This window comes from Anser cygnoides, chromosome Z (genome assembly GCF_040182565.1).
Source record: "Anser cygnoides isolate HZ-2024a breed goose chromosome Z, Taihu_goose_T2T_genome, whole genome shotgun sequence".
NCBI classification, from domain to species: Eukaryota; Metazoa; Chordata; class Aves; order Anseriformes; family Anatidae; genus Anser; species Anser cygnoides.
Genome location: NC_089912.1, coordinates 41257354 through 41283121, shown reverse-complemented (window position 1 = coordinate 41283121; position 25768 = coordinate 41257354). Strand labels below are relative to the sequence as shown.

The window sequence follows — 25768 nt, the reverse complement described above, 5'->3', positions numbered from 1 at the left end:
GATTACCCTGTGTAACACAGTAATTGTGTTAACGAGAGTGTACAATCAAATACAAATTTGATAGCTATGAATCCTTTTTTTTTGCTGGACTTGGGCTTCATACTGTAAAGTCATCGACATTTAAGTGAACCCTCCCATCCATCAAGAACCTTGCTCGAGCCAAGAGCATTCTGCAGGGAGGGGCAACTGGACGGGGGGACCTTTTGGCAGACTTCTGGTCATGGTTATAAAGGTGTGGTCTGTGGACCACCACTGGTGTATGTTGGCCCACACAGGCCTTCCTGGTGGTCTGCTCAGTTAAATATTTTGAGGAAAGCGACAGAGGCAGTGAGGTAGGAAAGGGGAAGGTATGTGTACAAAAGGAAACGTCCTTTGTGAAATATTGAGGAAAAGCCTAATTTTACAGGCTAGTTTTTATATCACGTTATGCTTTTAGAAGTGTACTTAAAACCTACATTCGTATCTAGTTTGCTGACAACCTCTAAAACAATACTTATTAAAAAACATACTTTAAAAATATAAGAATATTAAATAAACAAGAAACAGCAAATTTAATACAGATTTAAAATAAAACTAGAGCAAGAAACTTTTACATTTAAAAATCCAATAAAATTTTAAAAATAAAGAGTTTCTAGAAAAGGGGAGTAGTCCTGGGAGGTGGGGTTGCAAAGACAATGTTATTATTTCTTCTGTTCTCTATGAGTTTTACTGACCTCAGGGTACGGTCCAAAGAATGAAAGAAGAACAGGAAGCAGCACCAATCCATTGAGAACTCCCAGAATGGTTAAGATTGCCAAAACAGCAAAGAAATACCTGAAGTGAGATTTCAGGGATTGGGGGGAAAAGAAGGGAGCCACAAATATTGTTAGTAATAAGGGATTACAAACTACCCTTAAATATATTAAAATAATACATTTATAAAATTAAGCCTCAAGTATTACTAATATTGTACTAAATAATTGTATCACTTTCTATATAGAGATATAGAGGTTTTTTTACCTTTTGTATCAGAGAAGCTACATTCCACAACCAAAAGTGTTAGTTCATAAAGGAAAGAAAAAAAAATTACATTTGTTAATTTCCCAGAATCTGGAAGCATGCAATGTTATTTATGAATGTGTTACACAAACACAAAAATATGGAATGTGCAGTGAATAGCTGAATGGACTGAAAGCACAAATACAATGAAAAGGGGCCCCCATTAGTGAAAACCCAGCAGAAGCAAACAAATGAAGTGAAGGGTGTAGAATTTAAACAATTTAGCCTAGAAGGAAAAGAAGCCCTCTTCTCGCAGCAGCTAATCCACTGTGAAATGCTTCTGCATCTTACAGCAGAATCTCTAATTAAATCTCTAGTGTATCAGGTAAGGCTTTCCCTTGCTGTTCATTAATCACAACTTTCCGCCTAGAATTCTGTGAGTTCCAGTTTTACCAAATAGCTCAAATTGCAACCTTTTTACAACACAGGAACCCGCTTTCTGCAAAGAAAATGCTGCCCATTCTATAGCGAGCTTCAGCATTGTACTGAGTAAGAGCACTCCACAATGGCAGAGCTGCATTGCAGGCTAATCTTTTGTTGAACAATTTAGCATCTCTGAATACTCTTGTTTTGCGTCAGCCAATTCAAACATAAAGGCTGAAGTACTATGGAAGAAGAGGAAAGTGCACAAGTGGTTGTCCTTTCCCACCATTGAGGGCTAAGGTCTGGGATCCTTCATGAATACCAAGGTAAACCTGTCAGTAAAAGGAAAGCCTTGCTAGTTGGTATTCGGCACAGCTGGGGCTCAGACTAAACTTAAGGCTGCGTTGTAACTAATGATTTCAAGGACTCGGTCTTGGTGAATTCCTGGAGGAGAAGGGGTAGGAGAAGAACTGAGGGCAAGTTTGCTACTAATGGGTCTGCTGATTACATTGTCTAGCTGGCAACAAACTTTACTGCCTCTGTCTTTCCACATTTGATCAAATATATCAGACTCCTGTAAAACTACAAATATCCTACTATTATAAACATTTTGGAATTTCTGATCTGCATTAGCAAAAATCAGCAAACCAATCTACTCCACTAATATAAACCACCAGAACTTTATACTGGGACAGAAATCAACAACAGGCATTAAAAACATTTGCATCTCATCCATCTAACACTAGGATAAACAGCAGGATTTTAGCTCTGACCACTTGGTGTATACAATGTCTGTTAATTTACTTAATCTTCCACATTGTTGGACTAATCTATCCCCTTCCGGAAGTTTGGGATCTTCTTCACCCACTATAACAATACTTGGGCTCTGATAGTTTATTTTACTGTATTTTTTTTAAACAGGGCAAACTAAAGTCAGATTGTGCTAGAAAATGAGAAACTGATGGCCCAAAAAAGTAAAATAACGTAAGTTGAAAAGTTGAAAGGCACATTTTATATACTAAGAGAATATCCAATCCAAATTTGGCATGAAGGGCTGCTACAATCATCCATTTGCAATGACACAAAAATATTCTTGCCAAAATCTGGTCTGTTAAGTAGGAAAGTAAAACACCAAATGTACCCCTGTAAATTTAGGTTAAATCTGTAAGTAACCTATATGTCAAACACCTCCATCTCTTACAAGATCAGCTCCTAAAAGAATAATTCTAACTTATTTGTTCAACACCAATAAAATAAAAAATCCTGACCTCAAAAAATGCCTGTTATACTTCAGGAGATGCGGTGTCTCTATAACAATAATCCCCATGCAGGTTTCATGAGGTCCAACTACAAACCTCCTGCCACCTTGCTTTCTTCAGATCTCTTATACACATAAACAAAAAATCCTAATGAGATTTAGCAGCCATTCTCTCAGTTCTTGCTTCTGATGTTTTGTTGCTGTTGTCAAGTGGATGTCAGCAAAGTCTGGTCATCTATCCAGCTTATGTCTACCTAAGTAGTTAAGTCATCTTAAAGACAACTTGTATTTGGCCCGGTTCTACCTCAGTTCTGTTTTAGGTCTTAAAATTTTTTTTTTCATGCTGTAGTTTGCCACAAAGAACCTGTGTTACTTCTAAGATTAGCCATTTTGCAGAGTTCCACAGGTTGTTTGGAATAGAATAGGATCTGTTTCACTGAACTTCTCAAATTCCCCTCAAAAGAAAAACTTGCTCTCCTCTCATACTCGACGAATTCACATTCTTAATTAAATCCACAAGAAACAGCCTGCCTGTAGTTCTAAACAGAAGGGCCTTCAGGCTTTGCTTTACAAAATTTTAATATGAAGTTCTGTGTTCATACTTATGGTTCCCTAGCTCCCAACCAGAGCTTTCTTTCTCTCCGCTTTCAGCACTGCTGTAAGCCTCGTATAACGACAGAAGGAGAAGGCCCAGAGAGCGACACTTGCAGCACAGTTGCAGCACGTTTGTAGGTTCATGTGTCCTTTCAACATAAAATTTTTGTGCATACAAGAAGTCTGGAGGATCTAAAGGTTAAAGGTCAAACCCAGCTAATACCAGACAATACTCGCTATTTTGAACTGACTCAAATCCAGAATTAGCCAACTTTGCTGAAGAGGGCCATTTTTGTTTCCTTCCACGCTGGGAGTCAGATTTTCCTGGAACAGATTTTAATACCAGCAATGGAAACACTACTATGTCTAGCATGCAACAAGGAGTTAATAAAACAGAAGGAAAGCAGGACCATGATGTCAGCATGCTTGACACACCATGCATAGTAATAAAATGACAGACACACTGAAATGACTAAATACTAAAAGCATACTTATTTTTATTTTTAAAATAAAGTCAAGACACACGCAAATGCTTTACCTGACAATAAAATCAAACTCTGATCCTGCGAGCATTAACACTCCAAGCAGAGTGGACACAGCTCCATCCAGCACTGGTGCAAACATGTGTTCCAGGGCAAGGACAGCCCTATGGTTCTTGTCTCCTATGGCAGTTAAGAATGCCTGTAAAACAATGAAATTCATTTCATTACACAGATACATACAACCTGTCAAACAGTCTCTCTCATAGCATGCACAGTTTTTTTGCCAGTTAATTACTTCAGTCTACAGTTTATGAAAATATCTCTGTAGCTGGCTAACCTTCAAGACAAGGTCTGAATCTGCAGTCATAGCACATAGCTGCTGCTGAAGTCACACGACCAGAGTAAGCACTGATTAAAGAATCAGAGCCCTAGCAGTAATTTTTGGAAACAAAGCCTGCTTGCACCAGTAGACTTTTCATGTTGCCAGCTTTGCTTATTTCCACCTGGAAAGAATTCATTTCACGGTGAGAGCACTTCAGGTGTAAAAATTATAGAGCTACTCTTCAAACTCTCAAGGGGACATGGCTTCCACTACTATCATGGGAAGTTTGCTGTAAAAATAGCCAACACTGACTGAGGTTTTCCTACACCAAGCTAGGACCAGTAGCCTTTGTTCAGATACGCCCACCCATGGTAACATTTATCAGTGAGTCAGGTCTTTCTGTCATATGCAAAGAAGTGTCCATTGGTACAGGACATTTCTTCTTCACACGTCTGAGGATCCAGACATCATAGGAAGAAAGCGCCCAACTGATGGAGAGTTGCCAGCATATTCAATGGGATTGGCATAAAGTAACTCTAGACTATGTGCTGTTTTAATACTTCTATTTCACTCAAGAATAATGTTTCTTGCAACATTTACTACTTCAAAGCTAGCAGCCTTATACATAAAATTGCCTTAGTAATAATACGGAACAGAGTAGTGCATGAGCAACAATATAACTCATAAAATGTCCATCTTTCTCCCTAAATCTCCTTAGTGAACAAGCTGCATCAAGAACACTCAAATGGTGTTTCTTACGAATTGGTCTTCTCATTGTATAGTGTAACAGTTTAAGAAAACAGCAATCTGTTTGATATTCTCCCTGTGATTTATAAGGTTTCTCTCCTAGGTGAAATCTCTTGCATCTACTAACATGTGCTCAAGAAGCTACCCTCCACATGGTCCTGGTATTTAAGTATCTCTTCTCTGGCAGCTTATTTTCACTTACCTAACAAAATTTGGCTGAAATCAATCAACATATTAAAAAGTTACTTGGTGGGACAAACAGACCAAAAACATGTGGAATAAGGGTCCCAACCCTCATTTCTGTAGGGAGCCCAAACATGTAATATTAATCTTTACAATTGGACTAATGATGGTATATGGAAAATTAACGTGTCCAGGACATTTTACATTCCCATATCCACAAATGGATAAAGAATCCCACTCAGGGTAAAGGCAGCTGTCAATGAGATGACTCTTGTGAATGGCAGCTATGGGAGCTGTGGGATTTGATCCACAAACATATTAAAACATTATCTAAACTACATATGTGTATGTGTGATTTTAAAGGATGCATAATACAAGAGTCTACTATTGACTCAGAATTTATTTGCAGGAATGAAAAAAAAATGAAAAAAATGAAGTGACAATTCACAGGTGACAGCAGAGAACTGAACCACAAGTAGACTGTTAATTACTCTTCAACAAGTTCAATCCAAGGTCTGTACCAACAGTGCCTTTTTTTTTAATGCAAGACTGGTGTATATTCATTAAGTCCTATGAATATACTGCTTACCATCATCTGAGGTCTACTAAGCATTTATGTCAAAGCCTGTGTTGGAAAGATTTTGACACCAGACTCAATGTGAAAAAACACAATTTTAAATTCACTTGGCACTCTAGCTTCAGCCACAGGTGATTTTTACTTACATATAAACGGTACTATAAATTAAATTGGTTTATTTCCATTTAGAAACAAACAAGTGTTTTGTACTTCTGTATTCCAATTTTCCTTTTTTAAAATGTCACTTCTATGAAACTGTGATTTCTTTCTTCCTCTTGTGCAGCTGGTTTCTAAAACTTCCCAATGTATCAAGTGCTGGCAAACATGTTTACCTCCAAAAGTCTAACTATCCATAGCGTAAGGGGAAAAAAAGCATCACCACTTCAGGGATCCGGTTGCTTCTATTTAACCTCCTTCCCCTACAACTTTTCTTAAAATTATTTTTATCATCCTGCCACTTCTTGTGCCCCATTTTTGTATACACATCTCCAGTGTGCTAAGATCCCCGTCAGTTCTCATCTCCTTTTGCGGAGTGTGCAAAGTGTTGGAAAGTTCAGCACTGACACTATCAAATGTGAACACAGAAAAATAGCCCTTTAATCTCTTCTTTATCACTAAATAAAGCAAGATGAGTTTTACAGACCTTGATCACCCAAAACTGCCCCCTTGCAAGAGCTCTGTCATTTTGCCACATTTGTGTACATCAGGTTGACTAAGCTGGGTGAATAGGTGCACTCTAGATTTGGACACTTAACTTTGCAAATGTTAAAAATGTTTACATAAAATGCATTTCTTTTTTCCTCTGCTCCTCCTCATCACATTGGAAAACTATTTTTCAACGTATTTCATATTTGTGCCCAACTGTTGATGGGTTCTGAAAAGAAGGTGCAGATTTTTCAAGTGGAATATGAACCTGAATCCATTCAAATTTTAGTGGCTTGGAGACATTAAATGACAATCTGATTTTGAAAATCTCCTTTCAAAGGCTGCTACTCCACAAGATACAGAACGTACACACAAGAAGAGTTTCTCAGCATTGAGGCAACAACAGCCACACTGCAGAAAATGACCAGGAAAGTCTTATAGCGACTATAAGGATTTGTGATCTGAACATAGCCATGACGTTATTTTAAAATACTTTGAAAATGCTTCCTAGTTTTACATACCAAAGCAACATGAACAGTGAATTCCACACCAATCCCAACAGAAGCAATCAGGATAACCACAGGCACTGCACTCAGTTTTATTCCAATTAGACCCATCATGCCGAACAGCTCCACAGTCATCAGAGCCAGCACCACCACCTAGATGATTTCAAAGAGCTGTTAGTAACTTCCCATACTCTAGACAAATGAAGAGAAAGACATTTCAGAACAACATGGTGACTATAAAAGCAGTCCTCTATTGCCAACGGCAAACTAGTTTTCCTTCCTTGTTTCATTGTGCTCATTGGCAATGACTTGCTAAAGAGCTGGTTTAAATTATACTCCTAAGAATCAGTTACCAGAGCAAGCATCAATTTTCTGTTGGCTACAATATTATAGGTGATCTGAAAAATAATTTATTCTTCTTAATGATGGTTACCCACCAAACCTACATTCTCTTATTCACCTGATTCTCTGACTATCTTTCCAGAAAAAGTAACTTTCAACTATCTTTACTGGAATTCTTTTTGTAGAACTGTGTATGTAAGCGAGGATGACTCTTGAGGAGGTTTAAAGCCCACAAGAAAGTGAATGCCGTAATCAGCTGATGAGTCTCATGTTACAGAGGGGCTTTGAGCTTTTAAGATACTTGGAGGGATTGACATGAACAAAGTGAACAGTTAAATCTAAGGGAAAGCTTTATTTTTCTTTCATCTACCTTGTAAAAAAATTGAGGAAAAGGGAGGGGAGGAAATCTGTAGAATCAACTTTAAAGTTTCTAAAACCAAGCAAGAAAAAAAGATTGACATACTTATACAAGCAGTGGTAGACTCTGAAAATAAACCCCTTTTCTAAAGGAAAAAAAGTATGCACTACAATAAATGATTTTATAAGTTAATGAATCAAGAATAATAACATAAATTGCTTGATTAAGTGCTATGAAAAATATTCTAGACTAAACATTTACCTTTTAACATACCTGTCGTATAAACGTACATTACAAAAACTAGTAACCATTTTATGCTTTTCTACTTCTGGCATTTTATAAACCATACGACAGTTTATGGAATTTAAACATAGGAACCTCATCATTCAATTTAACTTGAATGTTTACTGTGAGACTTATGGTGCCTTGCAGAAAGCATGGAGGAGTATTCTCTTCAGTTTAGAATTTTATGACTCTTTCTCGTCAATAGCCCAGTTACACTCCTTCCACAGTGCGTACTGTACAACCTAACCATTTCAGTTTTTCCAGAAAGACTGCATTCAGAAATTAGTAGGAAAATTTACAGGCAAGCTAGTCACAAGCAACCGCCTTGAGAACTAACATTGTTTGATAGAAGAGGAGAAGGAATAAATAATTACAAGCAACTTTAACAAAACTCTTAATTTTCCTCTGTGTCTTTATCTCCCATGTTAGTATGCATCTAAGCAAGGGCAAAAGTTTATGTGCCTTTATAAGAAACCTTTAAAGCTGCAAAAAAGGTGGCCAAAGGATTAAGGTTATTGAGGTTTGTACCTTTAGTGTGAACCCTACCCCCTCAAGTTGAATAAATATATAATGAATGATGCAATATACATACTCCACCAGAGGCCCAGACATAAACAAAACCTTCCCGACTACAGCAAGAGCTATGCTGAAAGGAATTTGACTTCAACAAAGACCCTTATAATAAACTTACAATGATCCCAGCCGTCCAGGGGTTTAGGAGGAAGAGGGCACACACCAGAAACGTGCAAGCCAAAACCACACTAATGGATAAGAGAAGCCAGTGGCGAAGCCCAATGTACTGCTCCCAGAACAGAAACGGGTAACCATTTGGGTAGCTGGCGATCCCCAGACTGGTGTAGTTACTACAGATAGCTCTCACTTTCTCGATAGCTTCCACAAAGTCAGAAGTTTCACGTAATCCATTGAGGTAGAAAGGAAACTGAGCGTATTCTATGGGCTCAGCTGCTGGAACTAAGAAAAGGATAGCAATGTTTAAATGCATGTTTGGGAAGAAGATACACAGAGAGCATGATTAACAAAACACTTCAATCTCCATAGCAAAATGTTTAAAGGCGTTGAATTTAAATTTTACATCTTTGGAGCAAGCAACATTTTAAAAACTCTAAACACAGGAGATTACTATACTTTACATTGCAATACAAGGGGATGAAGCCAGTCTATATTAAGTTCCCAAACAATTTTATATAATTTAAGAGCAATGTGTTTAAGCTTCATCAGTTATATAGTGCTTTTTACTGAACAGATTGCCAAAAGTCCCTATCTGCAACAGAAAATTGAAGATCACATCATGTTAAATATTTTCTCCAAATGTTTTATGCAAGTGCAGTTCCTTTGAAATTAAAGATCATTTCCCTGAGATTGACTGAGGTCCACTGACAAAAAAAAAAAGAGGAAAGCGATATTCAGTCAGGTTGGTTGGCTTTTAAGATTTCCGTTGAATACTTTGAAATTCAGATTCAGAAATCCATGTTTTGTTACTGATGCAAATGACTGTAAAAAGCACTAATATAAAAGTAATGGTTTAGTGAGGAAATACATAACCTTTTATCCTTTAATAATTTGACAAACCAAAGCTCTCCATGCTTCTTTTTAAGCTCAGTGCTAAGTCTACTGTACCACAAGAAAAAAAAAAAAAAAAAAGCTTCCACAACAAGCATTTCGTTACTGCCGTTGTGTGTTCCAGACCCTGCAGGGTCATTCAGTTGACTTGCTAAACATGATTTGCCCTATTATAATCTCAACTATAAATTTTCATTAAGACAAGACTTGGCTGACTGCCACAAAGCTCTAGGGTTCAGATCCACTGAAGCACAGCTAGCTTGTTACCCAATCACATTTCCAAGTGCACCAGGCCTCCCCCACATGCCCTCTCCACTTCACCGGTGTCCAACTAGCAATCTTCCCAATAAATTCAAAGCTGAAGCAAAGCAACGCAAACTAGCATTACTACTCAGGAAAAAAACAAACAGCATGGAATAGGACTGCTCCCCTACCTAAGCAGCTCTTGTACCATACCAGTGTTGGTACCTTAGACATATGAGCTAACTCGATAAAAATCCCTTGGGTATTAAGAATTGAGGACAAGCATGGTATAATCTGAGCGATAACACTTTGGAGCGACACAAGCAGCAATTTCAAGCAATCTCCACGTTTCTCTCACAAAACTATCACACAGCATTAAAAAGCAATTCTTATTACTAGTTTTTAGAGCTTTAAGCTGTTATAAAACTCATTTTTCAACATGATAAAATCCTGCAGTGGCATCACATTTGCAATGGTACATTTGTCTCTTGAGGCTACAGAGTAACACAATATATTGTTCTGTTTATGCTTCTGAGCCCTGTACAGCATCAACCAACTAGAGAGTTACTGGTCCTTGAAGGAAGGAGTGGGGGCACTTATATAAACTGTAAGACATTAAGATGAAATGTTACTTACTTCTCAGCCTTGTTTCTGGCATATAGTCTGCTTTGTCATGGACCCATTCTGGGCGGTGAGGCCGGATGTTGGCTTGAGAGGCAGCATAGGCCACAGGGTCATTGCTAACCCAGGCTGTCAGGTAGATGTAGAAAGCATTTGGGTTAATGATTCCATCTGCATCCACCAGACGCTGTTTAGTCAACTGCAAAATGGAAAAATTAGAAGCCTTTCAAAATGAGCTTTGTTTTTGGGGCTCTTGCTGTAAAACTTTCAATGAAAAGACACATACATAGGAGGGGAAAAACAAAGAGTATAAGCTTTCAGTTGAAGTGACTTATCACTGAACTGTTGTTGGGCAATATAGAAGAAACCTAAAAAAGAACTAGTGATGGTAGAAAGTGGTTATTTATAAATTAATACTCAGATAGTATTTACTATAACCACTAAATCAGCAGACGGTTCCAGAATAGACTGAACCAATTAAACCTGAATTCTAAAAGCCTGCAGCCAAGAGTAAAAAACAACCAAGTTGGAGAAACATATTTAAAGAAAGGGAAAGAAAATCTGGCAAGAGTCCCTATACACGTCTGTGTGCAGTTAACCTCTGTTGTTAACACTGAAGGAAATGCCACCCAGTAAATGGAGGAGAGCTATAAAAATAAAACAACATCTGTATAAATTTTGCTAACACTTGCCTCCTATGACCTGTGTATTCAGAAAATGCCCAGCATCAAGAAAGCAGACGAGTGCCCTATGCTATTTGGGTCACTGTGGGCAACTGTATCTGTGGGGTAAACAGCAGTGGTACTCTTCTAGGGTTCTCAAGCTAAATACTGCACAGCTAGGGCTCTGACAGAGGACTCTGTGGATGAAAAGTATTGCTTTTTTGTTTTGTTTTGTTTATTTAAAATTCTGGCTGGGCTCCAGTTTCAGGTCTTTTTAATGAAATGAAAAACAACAGTGACAGCCGTTAAAAAAAAGCTGGATTCCAAAGATCTGGATTCAATTAATCCACAGGATATGCAACAACTGTATGTCTTCAAGCTGTCTTTGGAACTGCATAGTACAGGGCTCAGCCCCTGTGGGTGCACCACACTTTTCTCCCTCCCAGGCACAGGAAATTATATCAGCAGCTGTAGTCCAATCACATTTGTTCCACCACGTACCTGGTACACATTGCTAAACAAAACCTCACTAAAGGTTTTCTCTTCAACCCCCTTTCTTTCCTTAATTCACAGCTGAAGCTTCATTCAGACCTGACAGCATGCTGCATGTTGCTATACAGCCGTGTGTTTTACACACCATAGTACCTTTGAACAATGTACTCTGTAAATCTTTCACCTTTAATGCCAGCAAAAGAGAGAAAGACAATAAGCAGATCTGCCAAGAAGCTCATTAGAAAGACTGTTTTTCTGCCTAAAAGCACAGTGAGTCAATAGGGATTCTAGGACAGGAGAAGCTAGATTATTGCAGATTTTTTTCTTCGAGGTTTTAAGTATAATTTTAGCTAAAGGAGTCAAACCTAATGTGTTTCCACCTACCAATGGCTACAGCAGTCATATCCTGTGATAACCTTATGAAAGCACGTCAGACGTATCCTATTTAGGCAGCTCAGCCAACTGCCATTGCTGGTTCTACTACAGTATATTTTTTTTTAGTGATGACAGTACAAGAATATGATATTATCATTCATCAACATCCTTCTTTAAAATTCAGGTTTTGAATAAACTGGTAGGAACTAAGCAAATGATTAGAAATGCTAGATGCAAAACCACAGCAAAAGCTGAGCAAAAACTGACCCTGTAAGGAAGCTTGATTCAAACCAGCAGCAATGCCTCTTAATACAACAAGGCTGATGTTGGCTCTATGTCTCACGTAGAACCAGGCTCCATCTATGGATGCAGCAATGCATCCTCCACAACTCCAGTGAGAACAGAGAGTATGTTTGAGACGGGAGCAGCATTTAACACAATCTGCCCAGTAATTACCAAGGACAGGCATTCCCAGTGTTGACTTTGAACACTCTGCAACACAGGCCAGACTGCAGCTAATACATAGCTCTAGCAAAGTCAGCAAGGCCACGCAGAATGGTATAACTCAGGTATTTCAATTCTTAAAGATGAAAAAGGGACTATGACATGCTCTTTCCACCTCTCCCTACTCCTGATGACTTGTGCATTCCTGTATAAACCAGTATGGACTCTGATACAGTACCTGGCTGATGTCAATGGGCTTTGCTCTGTTGCCTGTTTGTACCAAGAGTTTGTAAGCCAGAACAGCATCATCAGATCCATTTTTATAATTGTTGTAAGTGATCTTCCCAGTTTCCCAGTCGCTGTCAAATGCATCCTGAAGTCCTGAAGAGTTAAGAAAGTCAAGAAGACGACAGAACAAACAGGTAAGAAATCAATCAGAAACAAATTTCAGTAGAAAGAAAGAAGAACGACTTTTTTCAATGTAAACTTTGACCCTGTGTAGCTGAAGCAGGAATCAAATTATCCACCCACAGCCTCCCAGATTTGGGTTCCTCACTCACTCACAGTATGGTAAGGTAAAAGTACCACTTTCACGTCCTGTCTTTTGTGCAGAGAAAGGCAGGAAAACAAGAAGGTGTAAGGGAGAAGCCTCAACACTCTTCCCACATTGTGCTGACCAGCAAAAGTGGATTAGCATACCACAGATGCAATCTGCACTGGAGTAACCACCCTACCCTCAATGCCTACAGGAGATCTGAGGTAGGATTAGGACTCTCAGGTCAAGTGTCCTTCTCAGAGACTTTCTTGAGTTTGTATAGCCTCACCACTGCCTGACAGGAATGCTAGCTGTGACACAGCAACCTAGCACTCTGCTTGGAGTAATACGTTGGGAAGAATTAAAACTAAAATAAAAAGTGTTTACCCTCATGAGCTACAATTCCAGAATCATTACACACAAAATCCATAACTATATCTCATTTATTGCCCCTTTCATATACACCCTCCTCAAAACAAAGCTAACACAGATGGTGCCAAAACAGAAGGGTCTGGGTTCAGCGCTCATTTAACATCACTGCCTACCTGAGAGTTAAAAACAGAGAGCCATTTAGCCCATTATCTGGAAGAGAAACACTCTCCGTGCTCCCCCCCCTCCCTCACCAAAATGCTGGCCAAGAGTATTAGGGCACAGAGGAGGAGGACACACACCACTCTCATTAAGTGTTTTGGGCTACTGCAGAGCACCGAGGCAACAGCTCCTACGATATAACCAGAAATTCCACTACAAGGGGAAAAAAAAACACACTCAAACTTTCAACTTCAAACAGCAACTCAGCTGCTCCTCGAGCACAGCGTGAGTGAACATGATTTTGTCAATTTGTTCCATCTGTTCAACTTGTGTAGCTAATACAAGTCGTGGGATCTGCTGCCAGCACATGTAAAGATCACAGCCAACACCTATTCACTCTCAACTGTTATTTTCCTCTTTGCCACCCTTTAAGGGGGAGGGAACACCTCACGGCACAAATTTGGATCAGATTTAGAACAGGAAGCCGCAGCCCGGTACAAGGAGGCTCTGTGCGAACAGATGACAAACCGCATGTCCAGGGAAGGGAAGGAAAAGGCCAGGGGGTGGTGGTGGTGGTGCTGGAAATCACCAGCCCACCTCACAGCTGCACTGAGGAGCCGTAATGAAAACCATCATTACAGATCTGATAGGTTAGCTACAGCTGTAAGGAGATAAGAGTGCTGGAAGAGAAAACAGGCCCGACTGACACCGCCCCCGGGCCTAAGTACTTGCTCCCGTTGACGAACTCTTCCCCCACTCCCTGAGAAAACTGCCTCCCATGTTGTCCTGCAAAACTGCACCCCACAAAAAAAGCCAGAAAGCGGGGAACGAAGTCATGCAGAGGGCCTGGCAAATCTGCCGCTGTGCCACCTGGAGGAGGACGGTTCATCGCCAGGCTTCCCGACACCACCAAAGGAGCTTCGCAGCCCTCCTTTAAAAAGCACTGCCTACTGCTGCCCTCAGAGCGGGGAAAACACTGTTAAAGACGTGCAGAAATGCAAATCCACCCCTCCATAACACAGCTCAGCTCTGCGTCAGTCTCTGAGGAAGTGGCTAGGTGAGAGCATTTCTGCTATCATAATCATCACGAAAACGGAGGGACCACCAAAGAACAGCTTGACTTTTAAGTTACAGCAGAAACGGTTTCCTTCAGTAAGAGGAGCACACAAGTTGCTATGCTAGACAATGTTCGGGGTGGAACTTCCAGACGAACGTGCAGCTCCTGTCACGGGGCTACACTGACACAAAATACCCAATACACTCATTTGCATGCAACATTACCAATTTGTGGTCACAAGGTATGTTAAAAAATGGGCACGTACGTTTTATGTTACTACAGTGGATGGAAATTCAGCTCTTTCACATCTCTCCCTTTCTGCCCCTTCGCTGTTCCTACAAGTTCGATCATCCTTCAAAACCTGTTCCCTGTTATGTCTTTATTACTCAGATGGCTTAACCACCTTGCAGTTTGGGCCATTTTATTACTGACCTTGCTGAAACTGAAAGTCTGTGGAAAGAATATCAAGAAACCACACTCAGTTGTGTCTCATTTCTAGAGAATTTCAAAATTTCAATAAATAAAATTTCCTATAACACCTTGAAAATAATAGCAGAGTCACTGCTTACAAAGCAAATAATACATTTATTATATATTGTTTCCACCGATGATTTAAAAGACCTTTAATATACTGTAAAGATAACTGAGATTAATGAAATGTTTCTCGTCAGAAAGATAAAAGTAACTTGTTGATGTTGTTCTGCAGAGAAGTTTAAAAAAATAGTAAGGGAATTTTTAAAATGTTATGTATGGGATTTTTTCATGTTAGCAGTGACTTTTGCTTAATACTTCAAAAAAAAAAATGCAAAACCCTCCAAAATTACGCGGGATGCTGGAATGGAGGTGACGAAGCAATTCCTGCCTACCCATGTGAACAGCTGGCATCATGTAATGTGAGATAAGATTACCCTTTGCAGAAACAAGCCTAAGGTCAAGCCAGGAAATTCAAGCTACCTCATTTACATTCAGTCACTTGCAAAAATAATGCTAACATCCCCAGTTTAAATGAACGATTAGTATTAACTCTCTTCTGTTGCATTTTCAATAGCAGAAAATATGTTAATACGACTGGACACCAGGAAGCCAAATACAAGGGAACCTCTGCCAAAAGAAGCGTGTTAGGCTGATGGCACTCAACTGTACAGAAACTAGAAGTGTATGGCTAAACCAAGGATGCTATCTTCATAAAAAATGCTTTTGTTCATATGCTGTTGCTTCCCTCCAATCCATCCTGTAATCTGCTGGACAAATGCATACACATAAACGCATGGACAATGCATATACATGGTCAGAAGGCCGCCTTGAGCCATTAATCTGTAGTACTGAAGTACTCCAGTGAAGCCAGTACGAATTAGCCATTAAGTTCAAAGTTACCCCTACTTCAATTATCCTGCTGTCTCCAGCATGTAAAAATGCAGCAACAGAACTATTCCCATCTCTTAAAGGATCCTCCTTGGATCCAGCCTAGAACTGCATTCTGCCTGCAAATTCTGTTTTCGCCTTCCCTTCCTCTACTCCCTTGGCTTCAAGTACCATTTGGTAATGACCATATATCTTTCTGTTAATTAGCGTCTGCACCTTCAGACAATTCCGTAACTATAATGGAATTGTTTTACTACAACAGTTTAGTTCCCCCTTTACATTAATGCCCTGTACCCTTCTTCTTTACTGCTTTGTAAATGCATTATCTGTAAAGACAGCCCTGTGTCATTACAAAGCAGCTAACTGTTTTGTCCTAACTATGCCTTCCTCTTCTTGGGGAAGGTAGGGAACAGTCGTAAGGACACAGGCCTAAGTGCTGAGTAGTAATCATAATGATTAATTTGAAATCTGTAGTGGTCAGCAGGCAAAACAATGTGCCTTCAGTCACAGAGCTGGCACGTCCACTTTAATCACCACAAGCCAACACTTCCATCCCGGGAATGCCCCTGACCATTCCCATGTAACATTGTAGCTCTGGGCATCCAGGGTACTAGGACACCCACAGCTCCTCTAGTGTGGGAACAGCAAAGGGCGAGGAGGGAGGGCCCGCAGGCTAATATGGACCAGAAGGGGAAAAGTAACCACGGGCAATAAGAAGAGAACAGGAACACCCCTAAGACTAGTGCAGACTTGGAAAGGTCATTTATGAACATGTACATACAGCACAGAGGAGATGTGTAGGCATTGGGTGGTGGGGCGCTCAGACAGTCCTTAGCACTAGGAGGTGATTATGGAGAGGCAACTAAAATGGAAGAGATCCAGGAAGGTAAGTGGAAGGCCTGGGAGAGGAGGCACAGAGCAACCCCTGGAGCAACACCAAGTGGGCTAGCCTCCAGCGTTTCACTGAGAGCAGACAGCAAAGAAGCAGATCCAAGGGCACCTTTTCCTCGTTTTATCATTGGCAGGCTATGCTCAGATTCAGCACTAATACATGAAGATTGTGAACACAATCTTCTCAGATTCCTACCTACCTCACGGGTTCCACAGGGGTGGGACCAGACACATTTTTCCCTAGTGTTTTGGACGACAGAAAAAATAACCGCAAAAGAAATGACATAAACAGAAGCATTATGAGAGTTTGGAAAAGCATAGAAAAAGATTATTGCTTACAAAGCTACAAAGTATATTAAGGTTCCAATCCAGAAAAACATATAAGCTATGTTGAATTTTTCTTTCTGCTGGTCTTGCCTTCCCTTGCAGCTCAATATGCTTATGTGAGCAAAATATTTCAAGTAAAACTTACAGTAAGGAGACTGTAATGAACAGATCCAATACATGTAATAAACATTAAAAAACCAACAAAGCTAATAGCTGAGACCCTGCTCTGCTTGATTTTATCAATGCATTGAACACACAAGAAAATTGGTAATTTTGTTTATTATGCATGTCACTTAGATGCCTCTTCTTTTCTAATATTGCTTAGGATATTTTCGGAAGGAAGAAAATACCCCGAATACTGGCAGCTATGCAAATGTTTTCTAAGATTCATTGGCTACATTGGTTATCTGTGAACAGTTATGGTTAAAATTTATATTTTCACTAGATCAGCATAATTTATTCTTCTCTTGGCAAAAAGCTTCCTGTAGATTCTTCCAACAGAAAGGCAGAGGTAGGACAGGCATATTTCTAGGCAGAACGTGTTTGCTTGCAGCAGAGAACTGTTAAATTTGCTGAGATGTAACTGTACCATTTATTTTAAATACAAAACAGTTATTTGTCTCAACACGTGTAATTATAATATCTTTAATATCTTTAATAAGCTGGCTTCAATTTAATTATCATCATAGTGCCTGAAAGGCCATGCCTCCTCTTGTCTCCCCACAACCCTTTACAATTCACCTCAGAAAAAGCAGCACCACAGAAAGAGTGAGGACACTTGACTGGAAATCTAGAATGTGTGGTGCACTCCCAGTCCAATAAAACGCCTAAGCCACACTGAATTTTCTTCATGCCAGCAGTCCCAGCTGAAGCCAACAGGATCACTCATGTGCTGAAAGTTAATCCTGTGCCAAAATACATTGCTGAACTGGGACTTTTCATTTACTGTTCTCAAAACACTCAGCAAACATTTATTTTCCCAAGATACTGGGCCGTATTTAGTCATTAATTAGAAATCAGAACTCCTCACTAGCTGCTTTGAAATTAATGGCGTGAGATGGCCTCTCAAGAATATAATCTTTAAAGCCTCAAAACTTTCTTAACAGGGAGTAAACTTAGCCACACAGAACTGAACTGTTGGAGAAACAGCCAGGCATTGTCAAAAATCAGATCAGAACCTAGATATGAGCCTGATGCAAGCAGCCTTTAACTGTGTGGTCATACTGGAAGACAGGAGCATTACTACATTGAATAAGTGGTTGCTACTGTAAAATGAAGAAAGGTTCATGCAATTTTCCTCTTACCTTGCAGCCAGTCTCGAAAGTAGTGCAACCACATTTTGGGAAGCTGCCTATCCTCTTCCAACAAAACGTATGTCACATTGCTGAAACTTTTGTGAAGTTCATAGAGTAAGTGCTGGACATTTGGATAGTCTGCTTTCTGTGTCACAATGTACATGTTGTAGAATGAAAAGTACTTGAACTGTGCGGCAATAAAGTCATATTCCCGTGTCTCCCGTGGTACAATGTCTGTGAGATCTAGTCCATCTCTTACCCGGGTAGTTCCATAAAGGCTGAGCCCAAGTAAACCCAGGAAAAGAAAAATAACCACAATCTGCAAGAAAAAATGGAAATGCATTTGGTGTTAGGTTTTTAAAGAAACTAGCAATTCACAACAGCATGCTGAAGAACCAGGATCAAAATTAGCACCCATCACCATACTTCTAAAGTTTCTTTTCTTTTATTTTCATATACACATATGACAAGGCTAAACTGTGTTTTATTGAAGGGGCTCTGTATCACTGACGAAAAACTTACACAGTAACAAAGTTAAAAAGTGGCTTTAGTTTCACAGTTCACAAGCTTACCTTACTGAAAGTCAGCAACACCCTCCCTCTTAACTTAAAAACTATGTCAGTACATGGCTATAAAGAAAAAATTTTTAAGGTATGAATATAGCTTTAAATTATTATGAATTATTACTCCAAAACAATTCTATTTATTCCTTATATTTATTATTATTGTCAGGATAATTTTCTTACTAGACAGGGCAGAAGTCCATTTCTGAGAAACAGGTAAATTGTTCTCTGGTTACCTTAGCTTTTGGTTTTAGGAGGAATGGAGCATAATGTTTTTCTGCAAAAGTTGACAGTGTCCACTTTGTACAGGGTGGCTCAAGGCAATGCATACTGGAGTCTGAAAATTGGGAAAGCAAATCCCTCGTCGAGCTTGTGCTTTCTGGGCTCTGGCAGCTAAGATTATCTTGAGTCACTGTCACAGGCTGTACAGATATTTCTGAGCGCGGTTCTGCTGTGGTGTAGTACACCTGCGTATGGGGATCATATTCTGTGCGCAACTGCACTGTAGACTGCATTGTAATCTGGGTTTCATGTGCAAAACTGTGACTGCTGTACGGGGGTGGAGGACTGTAGCAAGTATTGTCATTTTCTGCATATGCTTGAGGCTCAATCTGAATCACTCTAGTGACACATGGACTGTAAGAGAAAAGAAAAACATCTGTTCACATCTTTATTTTATTCAGACTAGATTAGATAATCTGCTTCTGGCTGAAACTGCTCTTACTACTATTAGATGGTTTAAGTTAATTAAGCGTCGTGCTTTGAAATAGATTTTCTTCTGCACCTCTATGTTCAGACACTTCTTAGACGTGGTTCTAATTGCAGGCCTCAGAGAATATGCGCACGTTTCTTGTGCTCAGCAAAAAAGGAACCAGTATTTGTCTGAAGACATTGACATCAACTCATATAACTCCATTAATTACACATGCTAATCAGGTCAATAGCTAGGTAGTCACACAGTCTGAATGCACAATGCGTGAGTTTGCATCCATGTGCCCATGCTGAGAATTAAGCTATTTAGATGAAAATGTAAACACATGACATACTGAGTTCTTCTGTTTAGAACTATTAAAGTAACTGTTAAATAATATTTGGGCCTTCTGGATAAGATCTCAGACGTTTGGGAGGCAGCTTGAAACCACTTGCCATACACTCACTGAATGTTTTAAAAATGAAGTAAACATATGCAAGGATTAATTTCCAGGAAGGATGGGCTACACGAAGAGACAAAATTACAAAAGTATTCCTTTGAAGCATTCCCTTTATCTTAGTCTATGCAAGAACCTAACATATAGCTAGTTTATTTAAAAAAAAATAAATAAATACCAGAGACAAACCTCTTCCTTTAATAAGAAATGACAAATTAACAACGGAAAACACTATCAGGTATTTTTCATCAAGTGAAAAAATCCACCAAAAAATGAGGAATTCAGAATGTTGCTTGCCTATACAAAGCATTAACTGAATTGCCTCTTATCTAAACGGGCCCAAATTCTGATACATTTGGCACAACTGTAGATGGGAGAATAAAGGGAAAGCCTGATTGTCTGCTACTTCTAGGAATTAGGCCTCCAAAATCCAAGTACATTAGGCCATCCAGCGAAAGCATGACTGAATCAGAAACAAAAAGCAAGACTACTCTCTTGTGATCAGTTCCCTGTTCTAACCACTCCTGCAGAAACAAATTTAGGAAAGTGCTTTCTCTCTTTGATATCAAAATGAAAAAGCCAAACCGTGTCTGCTCCTAGGTGAGTGTGAAAAGCAAAGATGACGAAAGGTGACGAGGGAGAGAGGGAGAGAGGGAGAGAGGGAGAGAGGGAGAGAGGGAGAGAGGGAGAGACTTACTTTAATTTTTCCCCTCAGGTAAAAAACATAGTAGCAAACACAATTTAGTCACTAGAAATCAAACCATGACAATAACGCACAGACCCTGCTGCAGTGAACTCCCACTATTGACCGCGGAGTTGACTGGCAACAGTGGCATTGACTGGTGACCACAAAAAGGACACACCTCATCTATCAATCTGTCACACATTCTCACCTTGTGAAACAGCAGAATATATCCAGCCTCCTGTCTTCTCGACGATAAAGGTCCATGCTCAGGATAGCAGGAAATATTAGCAGAACCATAGCAAAGTTGAATACCACCACAACTGCTGCCTAGAGATCAATCATAAGAGAAGCAGTGTCGTTACTAAGTCCCATGTAGGGCATCTCCTTTACAAAGCGTAAAACCTCCTTTCAGTTCTCATCTATCCACCCATTTATCATATCAACGTGTCAGATGCTTTCAAGCTTCTCCCTGAGGGAACTGGGAGGTGTATTTTCACTTTCTAGTGCCATTGTCGTAGTACTATTGTAGTTAGTTAATTTCTTTTAACATTAAGCTTTTATATTTTAATATGCCTGTGCCTGGAGATGTGGTTGCAGTGTGATTTTTAAAGCAGAAAAACAAAGTTAATAAATCACCACTCCTTGGTATGAGATTGTGCCCTATTCAGAGTCTCACGGTAAAATAAAAAAAAATGGAAGCAAAAGCAAAGCTGGAACAAGGATTGAAGTTAAGGGATCTGAAGTAATTTAAACATTAGAATAACGTTAAAGCACGTTATTAAATCAGTAATGAAATAAAGGTTTAATCAAATTTTAATGAAACCGCTCTATTTATTTTAATATTATGCACTTGATGTACTTACTTAAAAGTCTAGCCAGAAAGAGTAACATTTTGGGATTATCTGCTATTATTTTCAAAGAAGAACCAAAATTAATTTAACAACACATAGTAAATCTATGTATTAACATGCTTAACGGAACTTGATTAATGACCAAGGCTACTGACGGGAGTCTTAAATTGGAACAAGAATACATCCTAAAATGGAAGAATACTTGGTGTAATTTGTAAAGTGAACATTATTTAAGGAAAAAAAATAAACTCCCTGCACACCCACCTTCAAACCATACTTCAAACCCTTCCCACACAGAGATTCACAGAGAATCTCCATAAACACACGTGGTGCAGCTTCTATTATTATTATTAACAGCATTTATTTGTAATGCAGAATTGCTGAGAGAACTAGCTCTCAAAAAGGGGAAGCCTGGGCACAGATAGGACTGGAAAACAGTAGTAGTGTAGGAGACACACTGAAAAAAACACGTGTATTCAGTCATCATCAGGTTAAAAAGAAAGAATCCTTATATTTTATCCATTAAAATAAGCAATAGGCATATCAGAAGCAGCCCAATTTCATGTTGGGGAAACCATACAAACTAGCAGTCAAAAAAAAAAAAAAAGAACTAAAGTTGGGCTACAAGAATGAAGTGGTGAACCTGACCTAAATATGCCCTCCTTCTTCCAAAATAAATAAATGTCTGGTTTTGATGTTGAAAAATCAGGCCTCAAAATTGGCAGCTGAATATATGTTCATGTTTTAAAAATTCGTGACTTACGTGTCTCTAAATTATGCAATTTTGATTTTTCCCTTACCTTTGAAAATCAATATATTAACCTACTTAATGATTTTGAGAGTTATGAAGCTGTAAAGTATGGTTAAAAGACTAGGTACTATTTTTAGTTTTCTGAGAATGACAGAATCAGTTATGTAAGTATTTTCTTGTTACTTCAATCATAAACATATTGTACACCAAAGTGGTGTTTACTGGTGCTTCTTTTTTGTTGTCTCCAGCCAGCTTAAGGTAAAATTTTGGTCCTGCCATGTGTCTGTAGAAATAACTACTAAAACAGACTTTATCTAGTACTTAAAACCTAATTAGCACTTAACTATCTTAGAGAGAAAAGATCCAATAACTATTTCATGTTTTATAAATATCCACATAGAAAGGTATTTAAGGTCATAGCCAAGACTTTGAGATAAAGCGATTTCCTTTTGATCCTCTCCAGAATAAACTGAATCTGTCAGAAAAAAACAAATAGCTGTTGTTGCAAGCAAGGTGTTTGCTGGACCTGGTTCGTACAAACACTCCCTTTATTTCTGCTAAACCAGAGAAAGTTCAGTCACCCATATTACATGAATAATTAGTTGTGACTAACAAAGATCTTCTATCAGCTAAATTTTACCGAGATGTTCAAAAACCTCAGCTGAGGCCTGACTCTAGTTCTTACTTCTCCCTGCATGGCTGAAAAACTAACATTAAGTCCTCCAATCCTTCTCTGTAAACTTCTGCAAATAGTTCATGCCTTACCAGTTCCCTCTATAGACCCCAACATCTTTGAATCTTAAATGCCACTAAACCCGAGAACTAATACTCAAGTGTACGGCAGGGATGCCATTATAGTCAGTTACGTTCACATACATTTTTTAAGGAAGAATCAAGACTATTCCAACTACAAATAGTAAATCTACCTATTAGCATGGTATATCTTCTAGATTTAACTAGATTTTCCAATGTGCCACGCCAGTGTCGAAGTACTAACCCTGCAAGTCAATTATTTTTCAACAACTATCTCTGTTCTAGTTTGTATTTAAGCATATTCCAAGAGCTTAACACCACACCTCCTATATAGTGCAGGCTTTCTCTCCCCCACCCACCTCACCAGCATTTCAAGCTTGCAACAGTGCTCAGTTTTCACAGTTGAATAAAACAGGTGAAACATTGTTCTTCTACTAATTCTTATTTGTTGGCTCAGCAAAAGTCACCCTATGACCTGGTAAAGTGGAGCATGCCTCCCAGTTCCTGCTGCACATCCCCAGCTCCAGGGGCACCTGGAATAGCACGACACGGAGTAGACCGAGATAAGACAAGTAGAGAGGGATGGAAGAACTGCTGAGGGTGACCCAGTCTATGAAGGTGAAGCATTAGCTACTACCTCCCCTTCCCTGATGGCTGGGAACGGGAAGATACGAAAAATGTGATCACGGCAACATCATCTACCTGCAACGATTACATTCACTGCAAAAGCACCAACAGAAATCTGTGGTAGCAGAGCTTCCAGAGTATCTGTTAGCAATACCCATGCTGAAAGCATGCTTAGGACTTCTCAGAACAGGGCATCTGCTCTTGCCATTTAATAGAAAAATGATCAAATGCAAGGGGAAAGGGCGTTAGACTTCCTTCTTGAGAAATCAACAAAGGTAAGATTAGTACTAGAAGGGGAAAAAACGGGGCCTACCCATGGGTGGTAAATGAGGGCATTCAATGAAATGAGATCAGAAGGAACTAAAAAAAAAAAAATCCATTTATCGGTAAAAACATTGGTCATTTTCTGAGAAACCTGCTCTGATTTTGCATCTTTTCATAATGCACAGCCTAAAAATACGATTGCTGCTGCAACTGTTAACTGAGACAGAAGAATGGCAGTCTGTGCTGGAGGCAGCAAGGGAGAAGGGAGCCAAGCTGGTAGGCTGGGGCCCTGCTGAAGGTATGTGCTGCTATTTGCCATTCCTGGCAGCCCACCCAAGGAGAATGGGTGTGCTGTATAGCCAGAGGTGATGAACAGACGAGGAGGTCTGTCAGGGAAACTTCCACCCCACTGCTGCCTATCTGCAACTCCCTCCTGACAGCATACAGACTCACTTCCCCCTCCTGCGCCCCCCCTTCTCTTCCCCTTAGGCTTTAATTTTGCTTGTTAAATTCTCATGTCAGGAGCAGGGAAAGCTAAAAGATGTGGGTAAAAGGAGGGGGACAAACAGCTTCAGCAGAGTAAGATAATAGAATGAGCTTAAAAACTTACATTCTTTCTCTCCACAAACCTACCACCAGCACCTGGTAATGCACTTTAACATTTACGAAAAAAAAAAAAATAAAATAAAATAAAATAAACTTGCCATTCTTACCGTGAGGGAAAAAGTTACTGCTAAGACTTAATGGGCAAAGTTCCACTTCTGCTCATTACTAAATCTACACCACTCCTCTGTTGATGGGGAGGAAGTTTGTGGTGTAAGCAAGAAAAGTTATGTGATTTTTTTTTTATGAAACCATGCCTTCTCTTTTTTTGGGCGGAATTTATTCCACAAAGGTGTCTGAACATTCTGTCTGAGGAAAGAATTCAGACCAGTGGTAGTTACATTCTACCATGCCTCCCTTGTTTACACTAAAAAAAAAAAAAAAAAAGTACTATGTTGAAGACATTCCTACAGCAAACTTCAAACACTTCCAATGGATTTATTTGGTAACCTCTCTTCCACCTAACTCCCAATTTTAAGAGATGACATGCATCTGAAAATTCAGAACCTACTTCTTCACAGTCCTGAGCACTCTCCTACAGGTTATTCTTGGGACTGAATATTTAGGATACATGCAGCTTCTCAGAGCCTAAAACTGCTTAAATTAGGGGCTAATGAAATCAATAAATGAAAAAAAATGCAAGCATTAAAAAAGCTAAAATAGTTTCTATCCACATAACAGAATTCATTTTTTAAAATCTAACTTTCAAAATAACCAATTTCCATTTTTTTCTAACTCAGCAAGAGCTAACGCTAGTGAACTCCGAAAACAGCAGCAAACTTGCAGTGCTTAAGTTCCGTGAAGTAAATGAACAACTCAGAGGTATCAATGAACTGCTTTAGCTGGCAGAACAGGACAGAAGCTGAGAAAGAACAAAGCATTGATATGTAAAATGTGAGTTTCTAAATAAAAGTTCGACTTGCACATGCAGGAAACCATTTATTCTCCTTCAGCAGCTGGGTTATTTTACAGATACTGGGCCTCAAAAGTTATGGAAACTTTGACAATTATCTTGCAATGTCTTAAGGAAAGTGTATGAAGAGCAAAATAAGGTCAAGAGCAATCCTTTTTTAAGCCCATCTGTTAAAAATTCACTATCTAGATGAGAAGAAGGCAGCATCTGTGAAAAGTAAACTGCAGTATTTCATTGCTTTCTAAGTCTTGCTAGGGAGCTATCAAAGACAGCAAAGAGTCCTTGTTTAAACAAGGCTGAGTAAGAGGGAGAGGGAGGAAAAAGACTGTAAATAAAGAAATCTATATATAAACACAGACCACCCACCAAAACCTGCCATAGTTATCTGATTCTGAATGCTGTAATTAATGCCTCACTTACCACTGATTTTACCTGGTGAAGATGGACAAAACAAGTAACAGATGCTTTGGGAACGTCATATTAGCTTACGTACA

General features: G+C 39.2%; 1 protein-coding gene across 3 annotated transcripts in view; it reads right to left on the bottom strand.

Annotated features, from left to right (window-relative positions):
- PTCH1 (patched 1) overlaps positions 1-25768 on the bottom strand; it is a 72512-nt gene that overhangs the window by 7446 nt on the left and 39298 nt on the right. For 2 of the 3 annotated variants that reach the window (XM_066987888.1, XM_066987887.1), the window contains exons 13-21: positions 20721-20839; positions 18916-19315; positions 18126-18435; positions 12357-12499; positions 10161-10344; positions 8392-8672; positions 6731-6868; positions 3792-3934; positions 714-813 (exon numbers count right to left, since the gene is read on the bottom strand). In XM_066987888.1, the coding sequence (XP_066843989.1) occupies positions 714-813; positions 3792-3934; positions 6731-6868; positions 8392-8672; positions 10161-10344; positions 12357-12499; positions 18126-18435; positions 18916-19315; positions 20721-20839 (1818 nt within the window). Of the gene's footprint in view, positions 1-713; positions 814-999; positions 1017-3791; positions 3935-6730; positions 6869-8391; positions 8673-10160; positions 10345-12356; positions 12500-18125; positions 18436-18915; positions 19316-20720; positions 20840-25768 lie in introns of all 3 variants that reach the window. The other variant, XR_010827479.1, reaches the window with a different exon arrangement.